General features: G+C 37.3%; 1 protein-coding gene across 1 annotated transcript; it reads right to left on the reverse strand.

The window, feature by feature from the left end:
• Positions 1-2822: 2822 nt before the first annotated feature.
• Positions 2823-20332, reverse strand: LOC104497358 (ankyrin repeat, SAM and basic leucine zipper domain-containing protein 1-like; the record flags this gene model as incomplete). Its single annotated transcript, XM_010140597.1, has 9 exons — positions 2823-2963; positions 4744-4857; positions 5284-5389; positions 9763-9875; positions 15451-15507; positions 15881-15956; positions 17093-17205; positions 19832-19966; positions 20221-20332. Coding segments are annotated over 9 exons (967 nt in total), but the record flags the coding sequence as incomplete, so codon positions are not given.
• Positions 20333-20558: the final 226 nt, after the last annotated feature.

A 20558-nucleotide genomic window follows, 5' to 3' on the forward strand; every position in this document is an offset into this window, starting at 1 on the left:
AGCTCTAAGCGTTCAGTCCTTTGACTTATTTCTGCAAAGAATATTTTGTTGTAACTCTCAACTATAAAAAAATTTATGAGCTAACCACCACACATCATTTTTTCCCTCGTAGGTATTTTACACTGATGGCATCATTCACACTGTTATACCTATAACTTAGTTAAGTACTGGTAAAACTTTTCTGGAGCAGATTTCCTATTTAACTGCAAGATCTCAAGGGTTAGCTTAAAAGGTCTCCATGTAAGTGGACCTTTTCTTCAAATTCATGGACAAAAATAATTTAAATTTTTTACTGGTCTCAAATGGCAAGACCTACTAGTGGTAGGAAATGTGTCTCTTGAAATGGAAGCTATGTTCAGTATCCTCTTAAGTGGCTTTGGTAATGCAAATTCTCACTGAAGTGGAGAAGTAAGAAATAGGCTAAGGAACAGAATCTTTTCAAGGGCAGCATCATGGAAATCTTAACAGTGGCTGAAATAATTCCTGTTATCTAAAGTGAAAGTAAATGTTGAAAACATAGTCTGAACAAAATGCTTGCCTACTACCCCTCCACACCCAACCCCCCAAAACACTCAACACCTTCACCCACCAGAAAACCCCAAATGATGTGTCAAAGTTCTAGCATTACTTGTGAGCCATCCCATCACTGGCCTTGCATTTGGGCAACTGCGTTTGACATCTATGTCAAGCTAACTAGAGGAGGAGTGCTGTGTAGATATTAGGTTCCATGTGTATGACAAGCAGTAACAATTACACTTTACAGATTTTTGTATTTCCATGGATTTTTCCATTTTCACGGACTCCTCATTTGGTGATTATGCATCTTGTTAGTTTAGGATTAATTACAAGGATCTATGAAGAAACAAAGAACTATTTAAAGTATCTCCTTTTTGATACTTTGCTGGTTCAAGTCAGTATGTGCACTTTCCCACTTCTGCTGGAAGATTGTGTGGAATACAGCTTATCACTTATCCCAAACTTGGGAACGGAATGGAAAAAAAAAACAACTTATGTTGCACAAGGGCTGCTCCGTAAGTAATGCCTCTTACTGTATTATGTCGGCTCACGATGTCAGAGGCGGCTGTTGGTGGTATGCCAGTAGAGGTTGAACCTTCCTGCCACTATCTCGTTAAATTTTGTTGCCGTGTGACAGACGGCAGCAGAGGGGCAGTCTGACACGGCAGTGTGTATGAAGCAAAGGGGTGTAATTTAATTCCTCCACACAGACGAAATTTCACCCACTGACATTCACAGACGTTTGCTGAACATTAACGGAGACCAAACCGTGGGTGTGAGCACAGTGAGGGGGTGGGTGGTGTGTTCCAGCAGCGGTGACAGTGATGGTTGGCCACCTCTGTGGTGGCAGACTTTTTATGAGCGTGGCACGCAGGCTCCTGTTCATCGTTGGTGAAAATGCACAGCCAATGGTGGGGACTGTGTCAAAAAATAGTGTTTTGTAGCTGAGAATTTCTCTATCAAACAGTGTTACTGTGCTCTCTGTATCTGTTGTAGTTTCCATGGAAATAAATAGGAGGCAGTACTTTGAGTGACCCATGCATTTGCGTCTGGCCTCATCACTCTGTAGGATGTTCCTTGTACTGAAGGAGAAACTTGGGAGTAAAGGAGGTAAAACCAGTGCTGCAACAAGGAAACACTAACACTAACATCGAATGGACTTTTCTAAAACAAAAAGCAGAGAACAACCGTGACAGCAATTGGAGTAGGAGTGAAGTTTTTATCTTCTCCTTACTAGTCTCTGGAGGGAACATCAAAGATTAAGACTCCATACAACATCTCTGAAAACAAGAGAGCTAAACCATGACACACCCATGGAGGTTTATGATTTTTCAGACTCCTTTCGTATTGTTTTGATAGAAGACTGTCCCTTAAGAAATACTCAGCATTTTTACAGATGTCTGCAAAAATGTAACTGATTTCAATTAACTTGTACAATTCCCTTCTTTCCAACATAGCTGGTTTGGTAACCAGATGAAAATCAGGTATTAATATTTCACTGTAGAATTACATACAGCTTTTTAAGTGGATAAAACGTTGAGAAAAAATTACTTTAAGTGTGAAGCTGTTGCAGTGTAAGACCAGATCAAGAAAAAACACACCGCGATGCCTTCTAAGTTGCTTGCATTCTTACAGCAAAGGACTGCTATAATCCTTTTAATTAGATGTGAGGAAACTCTTAATAGAAGTAAGTATCTCTAAGGAAACAGATTTCAGGCATAATCTGAATATCACAGTTCAGTTTTAAGCAATGCATAACAAGTTCTCCACAGTCCTGTGACTGCAAAAATGAAAAAAAGAAAGTACACCTCACCGGGAAGTTTTTCATATGAAAAACTGCAAGAGATAAAAAACACCTTTATCCACATAAAATTGCAAGAGATACTTAAAATATTTTAAATCCTCCCAATCCCCAAAACACAACTGCATCATAATTTTAAATACAAACATGTGATATAATCAGAATTATTTGCTTACATTCACCTCTGAACAACAGCTAAAGGTAAACACAAAGCTAGTAATTAGTAAGTTACAGCTTTATGCCAAAAAAGAAAAGCAGTTTTTGACAAGATTTTGGACCTACAGCCTATATAAAAAATAATTTTGAAAATAAAACCCCAAGATACACTTAAGTAGCAGTTCTCATTTTTAATAACTTTATTTCTATATCAAAGAACTTATGGTGCAAATACTACAGGTATGATAAAAGACTACAAATTTTCATATGATTTTGGCTCGGCTGCATATACTGAACGGAAGCACAACGCAAACAAGTTTTCCAGAAGCAATCACAGCCCCGAACTTTGTCAGATTTTCTTTACCATTAACTTAGTTATAAAGAAGAAAAAACCAAATCCAAGTGATGTTACTGCTCCCATTTTTACTAATGTTTTTCCAAGGTGGGTGCTCTTCCAGGGAGTTTCACTTGGGTCATTTCTCTGTCCATGCTGAGGCAGAGGTAAGTTCATGTAAAAAGGGCAACAAAGAAATAAAGTTAGTGTGAAGGCTTTTAAAGTACCTGATAAAGTACTCAGTCCTAAGAATTCAGACACCTCTAGGATCGATATTTCTTTCCCATTGTCTGTCTTTGCCCTACTTCAGTTGAAATAAACGTGTGTAAACCTTTTTCTTTTTGTAACATAAATTAGAAAAACAAACTGTTTACAAACTTAGTTCCTCAGTAGCACAACACTGCTAACAGATACTATAAAAATCTAATAACAGAACATTTTAACTCCAATTAAATCTTTTAACCAGAACTTTTGGCATTTAATTACTAAAACATGTCTCTATTAAAAATGCAAGTTAAATACATAACAGATTAGACTTCTTTGAAATTAAAGGGAGTGGAAAGTACTTTCCAAGTCTGCTCGAATACATGTTGAAGCTGAGTGGAGCCTTGTCATTAAGTGCAGCAGGCTTACGTTTTAATTCCTTGCCTTAGTTTATAAAGCTGGGAAGACCAGATATCTTATTTACTGAGCTTTCAAAAATTGTATGCTACAGACAAAACACGTACTGCTGGCAATGCCTTGTAATGACTAAGCGTAACAAACAGTACTGAAGATTTCAAGGGAGTTTATACAAACTTATTATGCAGGAGGTTTAACTTTCACTTATACTGGTGTTTTTTCTACTAAATGTTTCAGTGCTCTACTCATTCAAGAGTGCCCCATCATAAATTAAGTAGCACAAAAATGTTTTGCATTAAAGTATTCATCAGTGAAATTCACAGAACACTACAGTATTTTAATAGAACAGTAATTACATTTTTGAAGTAAATAGAGGGCAACACCTCTGTTTAGCACTCGGTACAGAGCCACTGTGCTTCATCTCAACAGCAGTAAAACCTTAATTACAGATGAGAGCAAAGTCAAGTGGCACCTAACACAGATCTACCCCCCCGCCCTTAAAACTAGCCTGCATATACAGGAAGCAAACATATACATACAATTGATCTCTGCATATGCAAAAAGAGGACCACAAATAGCTAAAAAGTTCTTTGCCACAACCTCTATCTATCTCTTAAATATATTTGGTGTTAAGTGATTTATTGGGAGAGGGCTGTTATATTACATAAAATTTACTTGAACTACAGGAAATTGCATTAGTAGCATTATACTCAAAGTCCAAGTTCCACATGGCTTCATTCAGTAACAGATTCCTTTCTGACACTGATGCTCCATTTACTCCATCCCAGCAGCCATTCCTTTTACTAGCCTATTACTTAAAATGACCCCATCTGACAAGAGCGTGTCATTGTGTTGGTTTGAGAATGACTGATGTGGTGCTAACATCTAGCCTTGACCTCTCCCACCCTCTTCTTTTGTCACTCTGCAGAGTTATCGGGGATGCCTCCCATTCAATCCATAAAACCTTAGTATCTTCCTTAGGAGTCAATAATTCCAAACAAAAGATTCCTTAATTAATAAGTAGGAGTGTAAGTATTCAATATACAGAGTGGCACTTGTGCCACAGTGGTTGTCCAAGAGCACAGGGATCCATTCCATTTAATTCTTTTCCTGTGGTAGAAAGAAAAAGATTGACTACGCCTTCCTTTGGAGTCCGTCCACACTGCTGTCCAATATTCTAGATTATTTCTCATTCTGCCCATGGAAAGGAGGGAGAGGTGGATGCAATGTCCAAGCTACAGCTAAAGAGCTCATGGCAGACAAAGATATGAAACATTTCACCGATGGGTGTCACATCTGTCTTACACATACTCACCTTCTCCACCAGGTCCTTCAGTTTGGTAACTTCTTCTCCCAGCTTTTCAACACTGCAAACCAAGTCTTTGCAGACTTCAATAAACCTTTCAGTCTGCGCCCACTGCAGTACTATCTGTTAATAGTTACAGTTATTAGCCAGAGTTACTGTAGATTATAATTAAATATTCTTTAGTTAACATATCATAAAACAGTGTCAAAAGAAGTTTATAACTGCATTTGTGCTGGGTTTTCATTGTATGATTTATGCACAACAATCTACTACTCTATCAGCCTTTGTGGGAATCATCTATCTGCTACCCCCCTATCAGAAGAAACACGAAGAAACAGATCTACCTCCTTCAGTTGGGTGGCTCAACTCTTTGAAATATATTATTTTTTAAAAGTGTCCTTTAGAGAAAGAACATTGGACAGCTCTGTATAATTATATAATAATCAAGATGGCTGATGAGTATTCATATTTTTAATTTTACAAGGTAGAATAATATTCTAGAATAGAATAATATACTCTAAAACATTTCTTTTTCCTTTGGTTGAATACCTGGTGAGAATTCTTGAGGAAATGCTTATTCAGAGTCTGCACGGAAACGGTCAGCTTACTACACTCCTCATTCAACTTCTGAAGAAGCTTGAGGAATTCATCTTCACTACAAAAATAAATGATATTCTGTTATTTGGTAAAGGGTGTAACTTCTTGCAAGCTAAATTTTATCTATGCGTTTCCAACAGTGGCTAGTGAGTCAGAGACGGGGTTTCACTGCATAAAACAAAATCCGGAGTCATTTTAATACAGGGTAGTTAAACACTACATTTAACATCTTAGCAAGTTTTCTGGTGTCATGGGATTTTGTGTGTGTGCTCCCACTTTGAAAGGACAACAAATTATTAAGTTATGTGGAAGATTCAGCTAGTAAAACACACTGAAAGTTGACAAAGCGTCACCCAAAAGCTATTTGGAAACATTCTATTAGCCTCCACTTCTGCTTCTAACTCTCATCAATCCTCTACTATCAATGAACACATTTCATTACTTGCTGCATGAGTAATTTTACAAAACACTATGCAAAATAATTGCAACACTGTTTTCCAGTGCATGTGTGCATAGAGATCACCATCTTGCCAGAAATGGAGAATGTATAGTCAATTTTATGCTGATGTATCAATATTGTTGACCTGCAGCTTACATTTTTGAGCAAGATGTGAGGGAAAAATAAATGTGGTTTGTATTTTAGAGCTTGGACTGAACTGACTAGGTTAGACTCATTTGGTCTCCAGCACAGCAGCTCCTTAGGATCTGGAAGTATATTCCTCAAAGCCTAAAATACCTGATGTTACCTATTTTGAAGACAATTTATACTTAGTGCTCAAATACAACCAGGAAGACAACTCTGAAAATTAGTTTGATCAGTACCTCCAAAGAATGGAGAGAAGGATAGAAAAATTTAACAGACAAATTTCAAAACAAGTTTTCTAAAGCTTCCACATGACACTGACTCAATTTATTTCACTGGAAGCCTCAGAGACTCTGACCTCTAAGTCATGGTGCCGGCCAGAAAGTTGTTGCCATTGATGGAACAGAGGAAAAGGGCGCAAGCAAGAAGATCATCCATTTAGTTTTACAGAGCTCTCAAACTGTGAAACTCCTGAGAAGTGCCTGTATCTCCAGTAGAAAAGTTTCCACTAGCTACAGGTCATTCAGATAAATAACAAGCAGGGCCACAGCAAGAAACAATTTTAAGTTCCTGTTACAGGACTTCCTATTAGATTTATGGAAGGATCTGAATAGATTAATTCAGACCCCAACACTCCTCTTTTCTGTACGGTGATCTGCTATTAAATCTAAGTGCAACATACTCGCCTTACTTGCTGCTACTGCTTCTGACAAAAAGGTATTCATGAAATTTGCCAAAGAGCTAAACCAAACTACATGCTAGCGTGGAACAAGTATCTAAAGAGACTGAATTTAGCCTATAGAGTGCTTTCCTTCGGCTTTGGCACAAGATCATTTGTAAGCCGCTTCCACCACTGCTCAGGACATCTGTGATTTGCAATACTGCTGAACTGTTAAGACTTTAACACTTAAAAAAGAAATACATAGAAGCTTCAGTATGGATGCTAGAAGTTAAAATGCTGCTGTGCACAGTTTTTACGAAGGTAGAGAAGTAAGAAAGCCTATTAGCTTGTTATTACTTCTGAAATTATTATTTATTTTGGAACAACATAACTGAACTGAATATTTCCGGTAAAAAAACCAAACACCAAATGAAATACTCACATATGGAGATAGTATGAAAGTTTCTCCCACGATACTACAGTCAAGCCATGCTCTTGAAAATTTCCTTCTACTTAGAAAAGTTAACTTCTTAGCTGGCTAGGATCAGTTATGGCACCTTCTGTGTTTTGTCACAAAGGAAATTATTTTTAGGAATTCTGGAAAGATTCTCAGCAAAAATAAAGTATGTCATGGGCATAAACGAGGAAGGGAAAAGAGGAAAATAAAAATATTTATACTTTTCATACTTCTTTATTATACCAGTAATAGTTCTTAAAAAACATTTTCATATAATTTGGTATCTATTGCAGTGACATGCTCTTGTAACTGCAAATGGAGATAATGTTTTCAAAAAATGTTCACTTTTTAAAAGAATTAATGGCTGTCAAAACACCAGTGGCTAAACAGTGCTAGACACTCTGTGAGTTTATAATCAATCAGTTCAACATTTTCTACTATGTTAGTTTTTCTATGACTTAATGACTGATTTTCCTTCTCACAGAATGACTTTGAACAAGCGGGAAGTAAAATCTTTATATAATAGCATGTAAACATAGGCTATGATTTTAGTCTCAAGGTCAGATTCCTAGAATACATGTCAAGCCATTTCCCAGAAAACTATGCAGTGCTTGTCGTAACTGCAATGCTGTCATATTTTGTGTACTTCAAACTTCAATCAATCAATTATTTTCTGGTTTTGAGAACTGCATATGACCTAACCTATACTGTACTAGGAATTCAATATGTCACTGGTGTGTGAGGCTGTACCAGATATCATGTGGGGATTTTATTATATTTGGTCACACATGCAGTGACCTCCTAACTTTTTGTATTTCTCCACTTTTCTGCTTGAATCTATATATTAAACACCAATAGTATATAGTGTTGTTTATACACACTATATAAGGAGTATAAAGTTGTATAAACAACTTAGTGTTGTATAACACTAAAGGACCAATGTTATGGTCCAATCTGAACATAGGACCCTATGTTCCAAGGACATATGGTCCTTGGAACCGTATGTCCTAACTACAAATGACTAGACAGATTCACGTACCCAGTGCACAAAAACAATGCTATGGCAGCACCACATCATGACATGATTGCTAATACAGGCTCAGTATGATTCAGCTCCCTCCAAAGGATGGTGACACGTACAAAATTAATTTGAACCCAAGCACATTCTTCATTCAAATGAAAACCAAGGAGTCTAACCAAGCAAAGACGAGTTTTTTCCCCAGTGCTACTCTAGCCAGGCCACTGCAAATAGGGCAACACAATGTTATGCAAATGGTGGTGGGAACCGGGAAGACAGAAACAAGCACAGATAACATAACTTAACTAGTGATGCAGCTACAGTACGAAGAAGGAGGAGTATCTTCAAACCAGTCTTCTCCTGAGTTAAATGAACACAGTTCAACTGACTAAAGCCTCTGAGAGGCCAGCCACAGTTTTCTGCCTAAGTCCTTTTCTAAAACTTTAGCAAATTAAAATATTAAACTAATCCTATTTTCAGAAGCTATTCTTCTGCAGTTCTGGCAAGTAAAAAGAAGAATGATAGAAGCACAGAATCTAAATTCAAGTCTAGGTCTTTGCTGGAAAAAATTGTACTACAAAATAGAGGAAAAGAGTTTTAAGAAATCTTAAGACACTTTTGCACTTACTACAGCCTTCACTCTTCATGTGGAGAGTGCTCTACTAATGCTTACGGGTTTGATAAAGTTTAGTAAGGTTGCTGAGGGATGTTACGTGCAGATCAGGCCTGGCTTTAATAGGACTACACAAGACTATACTAGAAGTTATAAGAGGTACTGCAAAGCTGATGCTTAGGACTGTAAAAGCAAGAACCTACAATAGGTAAAATATCAAGTTGGAATGAAAGTTTGAAGGAGTGAAGGAGTACCACTTTCTTAAAAAACAGTTTCCTTATAATCCTATTTCTACTGAAACATATAACCTATGATAAGGAAAATACAAAGTTCTTAATTTGTAATATAGAAAAAAAGAGGTCTTTTACAAGCCATTTAAAACCACGAAAAAATCCTGAATCTATACAGAATTACATTTATGATTTAAGATAGACAGGTAGAAGAAATTAATTTATCAGTTGAAAATTAAAGACCTATGCAGAAATTATATGCATCTCTCCCTCACAGACATCTTTTTATCAGACAAATTTGACTGCAAGACCAAGAGAGCTTGCCTTGTCTACAGACACAATGGAGAATTAGAGACACACCACGTGGGGTTTGTAAGGGTCCACGATGCTCTTGAAGCATGGAGAAGCAAGGAGGGCAAGAGCCCATTTACACAGAGAAATATAAAAAAACTCTGTTCACTGAAACTTTAATAGAGAAATTAAAGAATCAGTTAATACTAGAGTCCAGGAAGCCAGTTTCAGAGTTTACAATATGTACACAAGGTAGCAAAAACCCTGCACAGCAAGGTCATGAAATCTTGTTTGAGGTACAAAGAAAGAACTCAGCTCTCAAAAAATGTCCAAAGTAATGGCACGTAATGGCAATTAAACCCATAAACAGACTCCTACAACAGGAATCTTTGCTTCCCGACGTCTCTGTATGAAACACACCTACCACCAGCCCTCATTATCCACTAACTGGCCTCCTCTCATGAACATTATGCATAGGATAAGGTGCGAGAGAACTTCACCTGTGAGCTGTAGAAAACAATGTAGTCACCTTAAGTAGTTCATATTTCACTTCCATTTCCTTAGACATACAGTTATACCTCAATTCCAGCTTCAGCACTTCAGGGAGGTCTCCAGTTCTTATTTCTTCCACTTGCATCTCAGTAATAGCATCTAGGAGTTTATGTTGATCTCCAGGACTTGTAATGCCAATCTAAATTTGAAAGGTAATTCTAAACGTGATTGACTTTTAATACTTCTTAGACATAGCAGTACAGTATCAGTTACTGTGCGAGCTTCTAACTATTAAGAATAAAAAGAAGTGGCTTTTAATTTATTGCAACCAACTACAATGTATGTAACTGCCAAAGGAAAAAAATAAAACCACAGAAAATATCCGGTGGTGCAAAGCAAATTACAAGACTGAGCAAGAACCAAACTGAAATTGCACAGGATATTCAGGAAACTTGTTTAAGGTTTATTAAAAAAATTACAGCAGTTTTTTAAGTACCCCTGTGTTGTTAGGACGTTATGCTCATCTATTTCAAAACCATCTCAGTCATCCCCTACAGCAAAATAACCCATCATCATGATGGTGATACAGCATTAAGAAAGAAAGAAAAAATGGAAACTATCAAATCAGCATCGAACGAAGAATTTTACAGGAAGAAGCCAGATTTTAAGAAGGGTTTTCATAAGCTTTTGGGGGTGTATTTTTTTTCCACTTAGAGAAGCTGTTCTCATAAGATATGATACCTCTAAGACATTTTTTAAATAGACTCTCTTTGAAAAAATAAATTATATCTACAAAGAAATCTATTTAGTTCACACTACCTCCCAAAACTCCAATGATCAGAAAATAACAGAGAGAGAACATGATCTGTTAAAAAGACTTTCAGCTGGAAGTTTCTACCATGAAATAGCCTGTAGAAGCAGCCTTTTTATATATCTGAAGGACAGCACACTAATACAGTTGGAATAAATTTCTTGCCTCAAATTAAGACCAAGCCTAAATACTACTCAACATGAGTTTATACAGCCCCTAAGCTCAAATCAGTATCTTCTATACTCTTGGCTAATGCTGCAAACAACTGAAAAGTTCTCTAGTGTTCAAAGCTTTTTGTCTTTTTTAGCTGAAAAAAAGCACAGTTTCCTTCAGAAGATAAACACCATGTACCTGAGATTCTGCAGGCGATGCCTGGGACAGAAAACAGTCAGCTGTGTTATGCACAAACTATCTCAGATTAAAGTTTAACTCTAATTTAATCCTAGGCCGAGAGTTTTCTTGCAGAACACTTAAAATTTTTTTAAAAAGCCCATTTGTTAAAAGGGAAGTGTTTCTGCAGTACATTCAATACTTTTCCTTGCTCATCTGACAGGCTGCTGTGCCTGTCACAGGACACAGGAGCTCTGACATTAGCAGCCCTAAGGATGTTTCTCCACACAAGTGAAAAAACATAATGTCAGCTCCAAGTATGACTTTGTTCCTAACTCTCCAGCTATGTACCTGAACTCAGCAGGAGTGGATCACTCTGCAACTTGAGACTGCACAGATCTCACAATCTCCAAAGCTAAAACATATGGGGGTCTCACTGATGTTCTGAGGACCTGAAGTTCTGGGCTGCAGCCTCAGAAATCTGTAAAAAGTTACTGTTTGCAGGCTCCCAGATAACTGTAATTATTGCAGAAAGAATTCTGAATCAACAGCTGACAACACACATCGGATCAAAACGCCAGGCAGTCTCACTTCCTTGGATGGTGCCAAGCAGCAGTTCTAGGGAAAAGAAGGTGCCTGGAGAAATGCTTGCTTCATGTGAGTCTATTGTTTCTGACACCCAGCGTTCTTGGCTCCATAAGACAGCCCTCCAGGTTCTCCATCAGGTGTTTATAAATGACAGGTAACACATAACTGTGGGCTCACAAGTGTATTTGAACATTTCAAAACCACATAAGTCTATTGACAAGCAAGTTCTTCAGTAATGTAAAACCCCAATAAGATTAATTGGGAGTTTAACTACAGGTGCCAACTTCTGAATTCCCAATCGGTTGCCATGGGTACCTGAATAAACTGTACTCAAGTCTCTTCGGTAAATATCATTAGCAGCCTTAAGAGAGAAAGATCTGGGTTTCCTAGAAATAATTCGCTTTACTTGTGTTGAGTGTAAGTTTGCTCAATCTATTAGTTCTCAAGCTTTGTCTTGTGGAGCCCTATCTGATATGAACTAATGTTTTCTTAACACTTACAAAGCATTACAGCAGTCATTTCACGATGCAGAAGTAAGGTGATTTATACCAGAACTTTTAATTATAATTAACAAATCAAATGAGTTCTTCCAAGGACAGAATGGCAGTTATTCTTGAATAACTACATTGCTTAAAGCAGGAACTATTGGTTAAGACTGGGTTTGCTTTTGACTCCGTCTTCTCATTCCTGGAACAAGCGAAACAGGATACAGATTTCTGACCAGCGTATCAGGAAGATGTTGTACTTTGTTTCCCTATAAATAAAACATAATTTCATCCTTCTGCAAATGGATCAGTGACTAGCACCACCACTAGGAAGTAAAGAATGTGATAAAAGTCATCATAGTCATCCACCACTAGAATGATTCTGAATTCAGAGGTACAAGGTGCAGAACTTAGGACGTAGATAGACTAGTCCAAACTACTTCCCAAAGCAGATAGTTTCCCTTTCTAGACCATCTCTGCTGAACATGAGGGTTACCCAGAACTTGACTACACATTCAGTGATCAATGCATGGAATAACTGTAGTGCAAGAACCGCTTGTTCCTTATGGATAAGCGAGCTTTTAAGTTGATGTCAATTCAATTACACTCTGCAGTCCAAATAATGCAAATCTTATTGTGAAGTGACTGTATGTTAAGCATGTACAAGTGTTGTACAAGAACTTGCTTGTATCTGTAAAACAGACCATGTGCAGTCTAGATAATGATTTTAGGCATACTGACTCTAACATTTTATTCTTCAATTAAATAAATAAACAAAAACCGGCCTCTGAAAATCCATGCCCCAAACTCACGCACCAGCATCAACATGACTTTTTTGTCATCCTTTAGATGGAAAGAGGCGGCAAACAACAGATAGCCTCAATACATGAAAGATAATATACTTCCCAGACAAAATCAGCGAAGTTTTGTGTGAACTCTTACATCCCTGCTGCCATGCCCAAGTGGCCACTATTTTTAATAACCTGACAATTTTCTGCAAAATATTATATGGTTTTTGGGGGGCAGGCAGGGGGCAGGGTGGGTGCAGAGGAAAGGAGAGTCTTGAACTGTGATACGGAAAAGTAAGATATTTCTTTAATGATGAAGTTAAACTTCTGGATTAGAGTTTGAATTTTTGTATGTCAATTTTTCATTATGCACTCTCAATTCCAGAATGGGATGCCATTTTTTCTTATTTTAAACTAATAAACATGTGAGAAAAAAACCTCCTTAGTCCTAAAGGCATCCCCAATTAAAATTACTCATGTTGTTATCTTGTGAGACAAATGCTCAAAAAAATGAGATAAAAAAGATCCAAGTGTGATAAGTAACACAGAATCAGACAAAACCTCCAAAAGTTGAATAGACATGTCTTAGTATATTGAACAGACTTGTCTCAGTATGGAACAGTTTATAAGCTTAAGGAATGCAAGGATTTCAGCTTGAAAGAGTCGTTGTTTAGGCTCTGTTGTAGAATACAGATAAAGATATTTACAGAAAAAGTATCTTTCTGATATTGTTTGATGGAGGAAAGCGTGGCATGTTAGTGACAGGATTTCTCCCCAGTTCTCTGGATACAAAGCAGCTTGGTTCAGAGGCATCCATCAGAGGTCATCATTAATCTTTGTAGTAATAAGATCCAGGCTCTTTAAAATAGCTGGCTGTTAGCTGAAGATCTGCCATCACACTAAAAACTTTTAACTCTGGAGTTACGAGGAAACAGATAAGATTTGTTCTATCAGTAGTGTGGGCATAAACTGTTAGCAGAGCTCTAAAACTAGACTGCATCAAGAATTTAGGATAACTTACGATGTGCTAATAAGCCAGGTGTGTTATGTCATTTTTTAAATTCTAAGTTGAACACTCACTAATTAATTTATGTCCATGCACAAAGCATGACTTATTATTTAACAGGAACTGTTTCCTGCTGTTGTTGAGGTAAGAGGTAAAACAATTCTGTTCCTATAGATATTAACTTCCTGTGCAAGAGCAGCTGATCCAGGTATTTATTTGTTTGCCAAAAAAAAAAAAGCCCTCTTTATAATAGGGAGCCTCAATCATCTTAGAACACTGAAACAGAAGTTATCAGTTTGTGTGAAATTATACCTCTTTGGTGAAGGAACTATAAGGCTTAGCCATTAACTAAAGTCTACAATTCTCCCCCCTTCTTCAATGTCCCCTGGACAAAAACAAGTAACGATTACAACATCAAAACAGGCAACTGATATCAACATATACTAAGTCAGATTTGCAGTTTAATGCAATCATGACCAACACAGCGGTTCACACAGTTATGAGAAGGAAGCCAGAAAAATCTCCTTTGAGAGCAAAACTCCTGTCAACGTGGGCTTTAGGATTCATAGACAGCCCACACTGTCACCTGTCCAATGGACACAATCCCTAGGCTTCAGAAAAGCATTACATCAGAACACCCTGACGTGCTTGATAATACTTAGGATTAAAAATCTCTTCATTGACAAAGGTCTGTATATGGTGCACCTACAGAATTACTTCTGAGCTCTGCTGAAACAAACTCTACTAGCTTGCAAGACTAAACTTCACACAAAACACGCCTGTGACACCAGCTCTGGAGGAACATTACTCTCTGTATCTAAGTGTTGGTTCCGGCTGCTAGAACACATACCTTCTTAATACCAGAATAGGGGGGAAAAAAGCTGACACTGAGGACATGGCTAGTGTCAGTAGCAGGGAGCAGGCTGAAAGCAGCTATTTAATGATTCATCTTTGGTATCTGACACAAGGTACTGTGTGCTCAGAAGAATCCTGAGGCCTGAAGTATTTAAGTTTTTCCAAGGGGACTCCTATAAATGGATTTTATTATGACATCCTCCTGTAAGTGCAGCAAGTCTTTCATTTCCCACAGGAATAATTCCAGTAAAGACTAAGGAAAAGCAACTAGCCTATTTGAAATGGAAGCTGAAACCTTGTAATAATTTGTCACTTAGTCCTGGATAACAGTGCAATACCAACCTCCCCAGTTGCAGTAAACTGTAAGAAACCAAATATTCTCTCCTTCTCTCGTCCTTTTTTTTTTTTTGGTAAAGGTTTTACAAACCTCTGTGGGATATGAGATTCCCCAACATAAGAGAGGTCTCGTTTTTCTAACAGAAGTTATCAACCCTCAAAGGAGGGCTACACTTAAAGTAGTTGTTTAGGATTACCTACTTCTAATCCTAGCACTGATTTTCTTTCAGGGAAAACATACTTAAATATTAAAATCAGTAACAATTAAAATTTAAAATGGAATTATTTCCTACTCCCAAATCACTGCAACAAGGAAATACTGGGGACCTCCCAGTCAGATCTAGGCAGATGGGATTCCAGAATTCAACTCCCAGAATTCAAGGCTGATCTGGGTGATTACATACTTCAGAAAAGGTCCGTCTATATTCACATTAATATTTGAGAAGTTGCAGAAGATTTTGAAAACATCTTAAAGAATTCTTACAAGGTTAGACATTTATGAAGAGAAATTAAGACATTAAAAACATTCAAGAAAGAGGAGAAAACTAAATTAAGTTCTGAAGTAGTAAACTGACCTGTATTAACTCATCTTTTCGCATGATCAGAAGTTGCCTTAAAGTTATACCTTTTTCCTGTGTAAAACAAAGGGGTTTCTGCCATCAAAAAGAATTTCAGATGAAAACACTGTTTTCACTTAATTTTTTTTTGTTTTACTTCAGTTTTCAGAAACAAAACCAGCTACACAACACCATTGTCAAAGTAATTGAAGACTGACAAACATTACATGTTGTGACTAATGCACATATCAAAACTAAGCAATCCAATCCTGCCCACTGCAGTTTAACTTAACACTTCATATATAAACTTCTGTTTAATAAATTTATTTGAACTTATTTAATAGATTTATTTGAATTCATTTACTAATAGCAATAGAACTTTTGTTAATGCTGTATGTACACTTTGCTTTCATGGATTACTTTACGGATAGATACAGCACAAACTTACCTTCAGTAATCCTATTATGTGTTCTAAACCAAGACCATGTAAAAATACCTCCATGACATTGAAAGCTGAATAGGAACTGCAAATACAAGCAAGGAGTTTCAAGATGAGAACAGTGGAAATTAAAAGAAAATGACATACAGAATAAAATACTATAGTAAAGTTCTGGCAGCAAACTAAAGTTGTACATACCTACTGGTGACAATAGTATCTCATAAGCATCATAAGGTACGATTTAATCTATCAAAATTTTATAAATGACTTCTCTGTCTAGCAAGCCTAAAGCGAATGATTTTCATAAATAAATGTTACTTTAAGTGGCAAACATTCCAACTGAACCTTAAAGTTGGGACACAAAATCCTGAAAAATTTGGAAGTGAGGTTAAGGACGGTAACAATGTATTGTTATCAGATAAAATTCATATAAATTGGATTCAGCCCACAACTGTGACCCTTCATTTTCCAGCCAAACCAAAAAAGATTATAAAGAAAACAAGGATGTCTATAATTAAAGATAGTGGAAATTAGTCAGTTACGAAATTTGTTGTCCGAAGACTACTGTTCTAAAGACGGACTGAGGAAATAGCATAACCCACTGTTTTGGGTTACGTGCTATATGGTTCAGAGTTTAACATTTAAAAACAAAGGTAAAACATCAATTTTGATTCCTCACCCTACCAAAACACATAAAATTATAAGGGGAAAAAAGACTATCCAAACATCTTTCAACAATCAGAGGAACAACTGTAACAAACAGAATTAAACCAAAAAGCAAATACTACAAAATGCAGAAAGGACTACTGCAATTACTACAGCAATTTTGACTCTCATATGTGCAGGAAAAAAAGCTCTTCCTCACAGCATGGAGCTGAAAACAGGCATTAGTGAAAGCGTCAAAAACTTAACATCAAATGGAGAAAACCACACAACAAGGAGCATCCAAGAGGGGAACATACAAACTGAACAGAGATGTAATGAACTGAAGTGACATTGGACCCTGGTTGAAGGAAAGCTCTAGAGCATGCCTTCTGTTTATAACGCAAAGGAACTTCGCAATCTTGAAAAATTAATAGTACATTAATATACTTACTGTGGACTCTTGGTAGCACTCCAAGCAATACACAGTATCTATCAGTACAACTTAATTGTCGATATGAACAAATACAATCTCTTAGGAACGTTTATAAGCTAAAACTACACTATGACTATATTTACCCAACTCCATGGTCAGAGGCAGCTGTCAGAAATTTGTTGATAGCCTCTTGCTTAATTGTTTCATGGTATCTCCCTTGTAAGTGATTTGCAGCCAAAGAGAGCAAACTAGAGATCTGAAAAAGCCAAAACAAATTATTATTCAAACTCAAAATGCTGTGTAAAGGAATACACAGGAATAAGACTACAAAGAGTTCTATCATAAATTACTACTTATAGGGAACATGAAACATCTGCCATTTCTTCTTCTCTAAAGCATACAACCACAGTGAGCAGTTAGGACGCAGCCCAGAGGTTATCAAGAGCATTTCTGAGTTAACCAAATTCTGGCACAACAATGAAGTGACACACATAGTCTAAAAATGTTAGCATGTGTCACTACAGAAGCAGCAATGCACCATCATATTTGGTTTGTAGACAAGAGTTCTACACACTCAAGGCAGTAAGTTGTCTAAAAAGCACAAGACATACAACTATTGTAATGCCTCCATCTCCAGTGCATATATGACCCAACATTTAGCAATCTGCAACTGACAATCTAAGCTAACTATGTCTGACAGACAGGGATTCTTTCAACTGATTAAAGAAGCAAACCTTCTGCCAGACATCACTATGCATCAGTGATGGATTCCAGAAACTGAATTACCCCTCTGTGAGTTTTGAGAGTTACCAGAAAATTCAGCAAAACAAATAAAACCTAAAGAAATGGTGAAACCAGTTTCCTGAAATTCAGGTGACCAGCCAGTTTTAGAGACATACACACACACACACATTAAGTTGATTCTGGGTGGCAAATAAGCCCCTACCTAGTTGCTTGCTCACTCTCCGCCAAGCAGGATGGAGGAGAATCAGAAGGGTGAAAGTGAGGAAAAAAAAAAAAAAAATCACGGGTTGAGATACATGCATTTTAATAAGTGAAGGGGAAAAAACCAGCCAAAAATCTAACTGATGCAAAGGCAGTCACTTGCCACCTCACACCATCAGACCAATGCCCAGCCAGCCTCCAAGCAATGGCTACTTTGGAAAACCTCTTCCTTTTCATTTTATTGCTGAGCATGATGTTATATGGCATGGAATTCTTTCTCCCCCTCCGCCAAGCAGGATGGAGGAGAATCAGAAAGGGGAAAGTGAGGAAAAAAAAAAAAAAAAATCACGGGTTGAGATACATGCATTTTAATAAGTGAAGGGGAAAAAACCAGCCAAAAATCTAACTGATGCAAAGGCAGTCACTTGCCACCTCACACCATCAGACCAATGCCCAGCCAGCCTCCAAGCAATGGCTACTTTGGAAAACCTCTTCCTTTTCATTTTATTGCTGAGCATGATGTTATATGGCATGGAATATCCCTTGGGTCCCCGGCGGTGCTCCCTCCCAACCACTTCCTCACTTCCAGCCTACTTGCTGGAGCTGGTGGGCAGTGAGAAACAGAGAAGACCTTGATGCTGCACAAGCACTGCTCAGCAATAGCTAAAGTACTGGTGTGTTATCAACACTGTTGTGGTCACAAACCTAAAATACAGCAGCATATAGGCTGCTAGAAAGAAAAACAACTCCATCCCAGCCAAAGCCAGTACAACATAAAAGGAAAATATTTCCCCTCCCTGACACCGTTTCTGCAGACATATTCTATATGGGAGCTCCTTGGGTTGTGAACAGGCTGAAGAGCAGATCCCCAAGAAGCTCATGACCATTAAATATCTCAATACCACATGCAGGACTTTGCAGAAACTGTGTGAAAGTTAGCGCTTCACAGGTCAAGAGGCAAGACCTACCTCTCAAGTGCGAGGAGCCTGTATTCCCTCCATGTCAGAGAAAGTTGTGTTACAAGATTATATGGCCGTAGCCTGCTGGACAAGTCATTTATCAAAGGCAGAAAGCATCTGTAGCCCCTTTCAGTAACCTGAGCTAACAGATCACTAAGCCTCAGACACTGATCTTGCTAGCCTATGCTGACAGCTTTGTGCATAGTTACAATTTTTGCTCCTGCCCAGCCCTGGAGTCTGGCACGAAAAAAAAGTAAAAAAGAAAGAAAGGAAGAAAAAGAAGCTTTAAAGTGAACTGCAGTTCACTAGAGTGAATTACACATTTCTGAAGAGCCACTGTAGAAAGCCACATCACTGGTAAAGAGCAACTCAAAGCAAAACACACAGAAACCTGGTCTGACTGATCCACCATCTGGTAACAGCAGTAAACAGATTTATTTTAGGAGAATATATGTTGTCTACACTTAGAATTGATGGCTGCTCTTCTAATGATCTGATGACCAATTTATATTATTTTACACCTTCTTCCCTCCTAAGATTGGATTTTGAAGATGGCCAATATCCTCTCTTCCCCTTGTTAGCATTAGCCTTTTCATTTTGAAATTAAATCAGAAAGTATACATTGCAAATTAATTTGATACCTGCATTCTCTCACACGATTTGGCAGAGAGGAAAAACCAATGTATCATTTTTCTGCTTCTCATATCAACATTACCAAGATGAATAATCCCTTATTCTGTATTATAAATTTGAAGTAAAAAAAAAAGTTCCCAAAACACTACTATAGAGCATTTAAAGCCCTGTGAAAAGTTGGGATATAACAGAAAACAGTCTGTATAGATGTAATAGCACAAGTATTTACTGGCTGCTAGAATTTAGTTATTAAAAGAAAAACTCTATGAAAAATACACAATTGAAGAACTGATTTTTGAGTCAAAACAGAGATTTTGCATTTTGAAAAGAAACGAAATTAAATACCTCTGAATGTTTATTGATTTTTGCTATCTCTGCTGCTGTTTTCTCATCTTTAGTCTGTAGATTTTTGTCAGCTCCCAGCTCAAGCAATTTAAAAATTACACTTTTATGTCCATACTGAGCTGCCCATATTAATGCCTGCAAAAAACAACTTCATTTTACCAAGTTTACATACAGAGCAAAAAAGCTGAATGAATAATGCAACCTTCGTAAGTTCTTACATGGCAGAATTCAGACACAAAGACCATTAATGCAAAAGAATCTCAAAGTGGTGTTAAAGCAGAATATACCAGTGAGTATTTCTGAGAAGTTGTACTTAGAAACAAGTTTTTGGGTTCTTGCTTTTCAAATTTTTTGTCAATAATTCCAACATATGGAAATAAATCACTTACTGAATACCCTTTTTCATCTTGGACATTTATGTGTGATCCATGAGCAACAAGAAGAGCAACTACATGAGCACAGCCGTTTTTAGCTGCATACATCAGTGGAGTCATTTGTTTCCTGAAAGGGGACAGGTGAAAAATATTATTTCAAGATACCAAAATCCAACTGCATTATCAAGTAGAGCACCTCAATTCTGAAAAGATTCTCCGTTCTGTAGAAGAACTAAGAAGAGCGTGAAAGCCCATGACACCACATTCATATTTTAGTGCAAGGGTCAACTTCCGCGAGTTGCTGAATCTGTATGTTCTGTTACATGCTATTAGCAATTTATAAATACTGTAAG

The sequence above is a fragment of the Buceros rhinoceros genome, unplaced genomic scaffold (assembly GCF_000710305.1).
Source record: "Buceros rhinoceros silvestris isolate BGI_N320 unplaced genomic scaffold, ASM71030v1 scaffold9577, whole genome shotgun sequence".
NCBI classification, from domain to species: Eukaryota; Metazoa; Chordata; class Aves; order Bucerotiformes; family Bucerotidae; genus Buceros; species Buceros rhinoceros.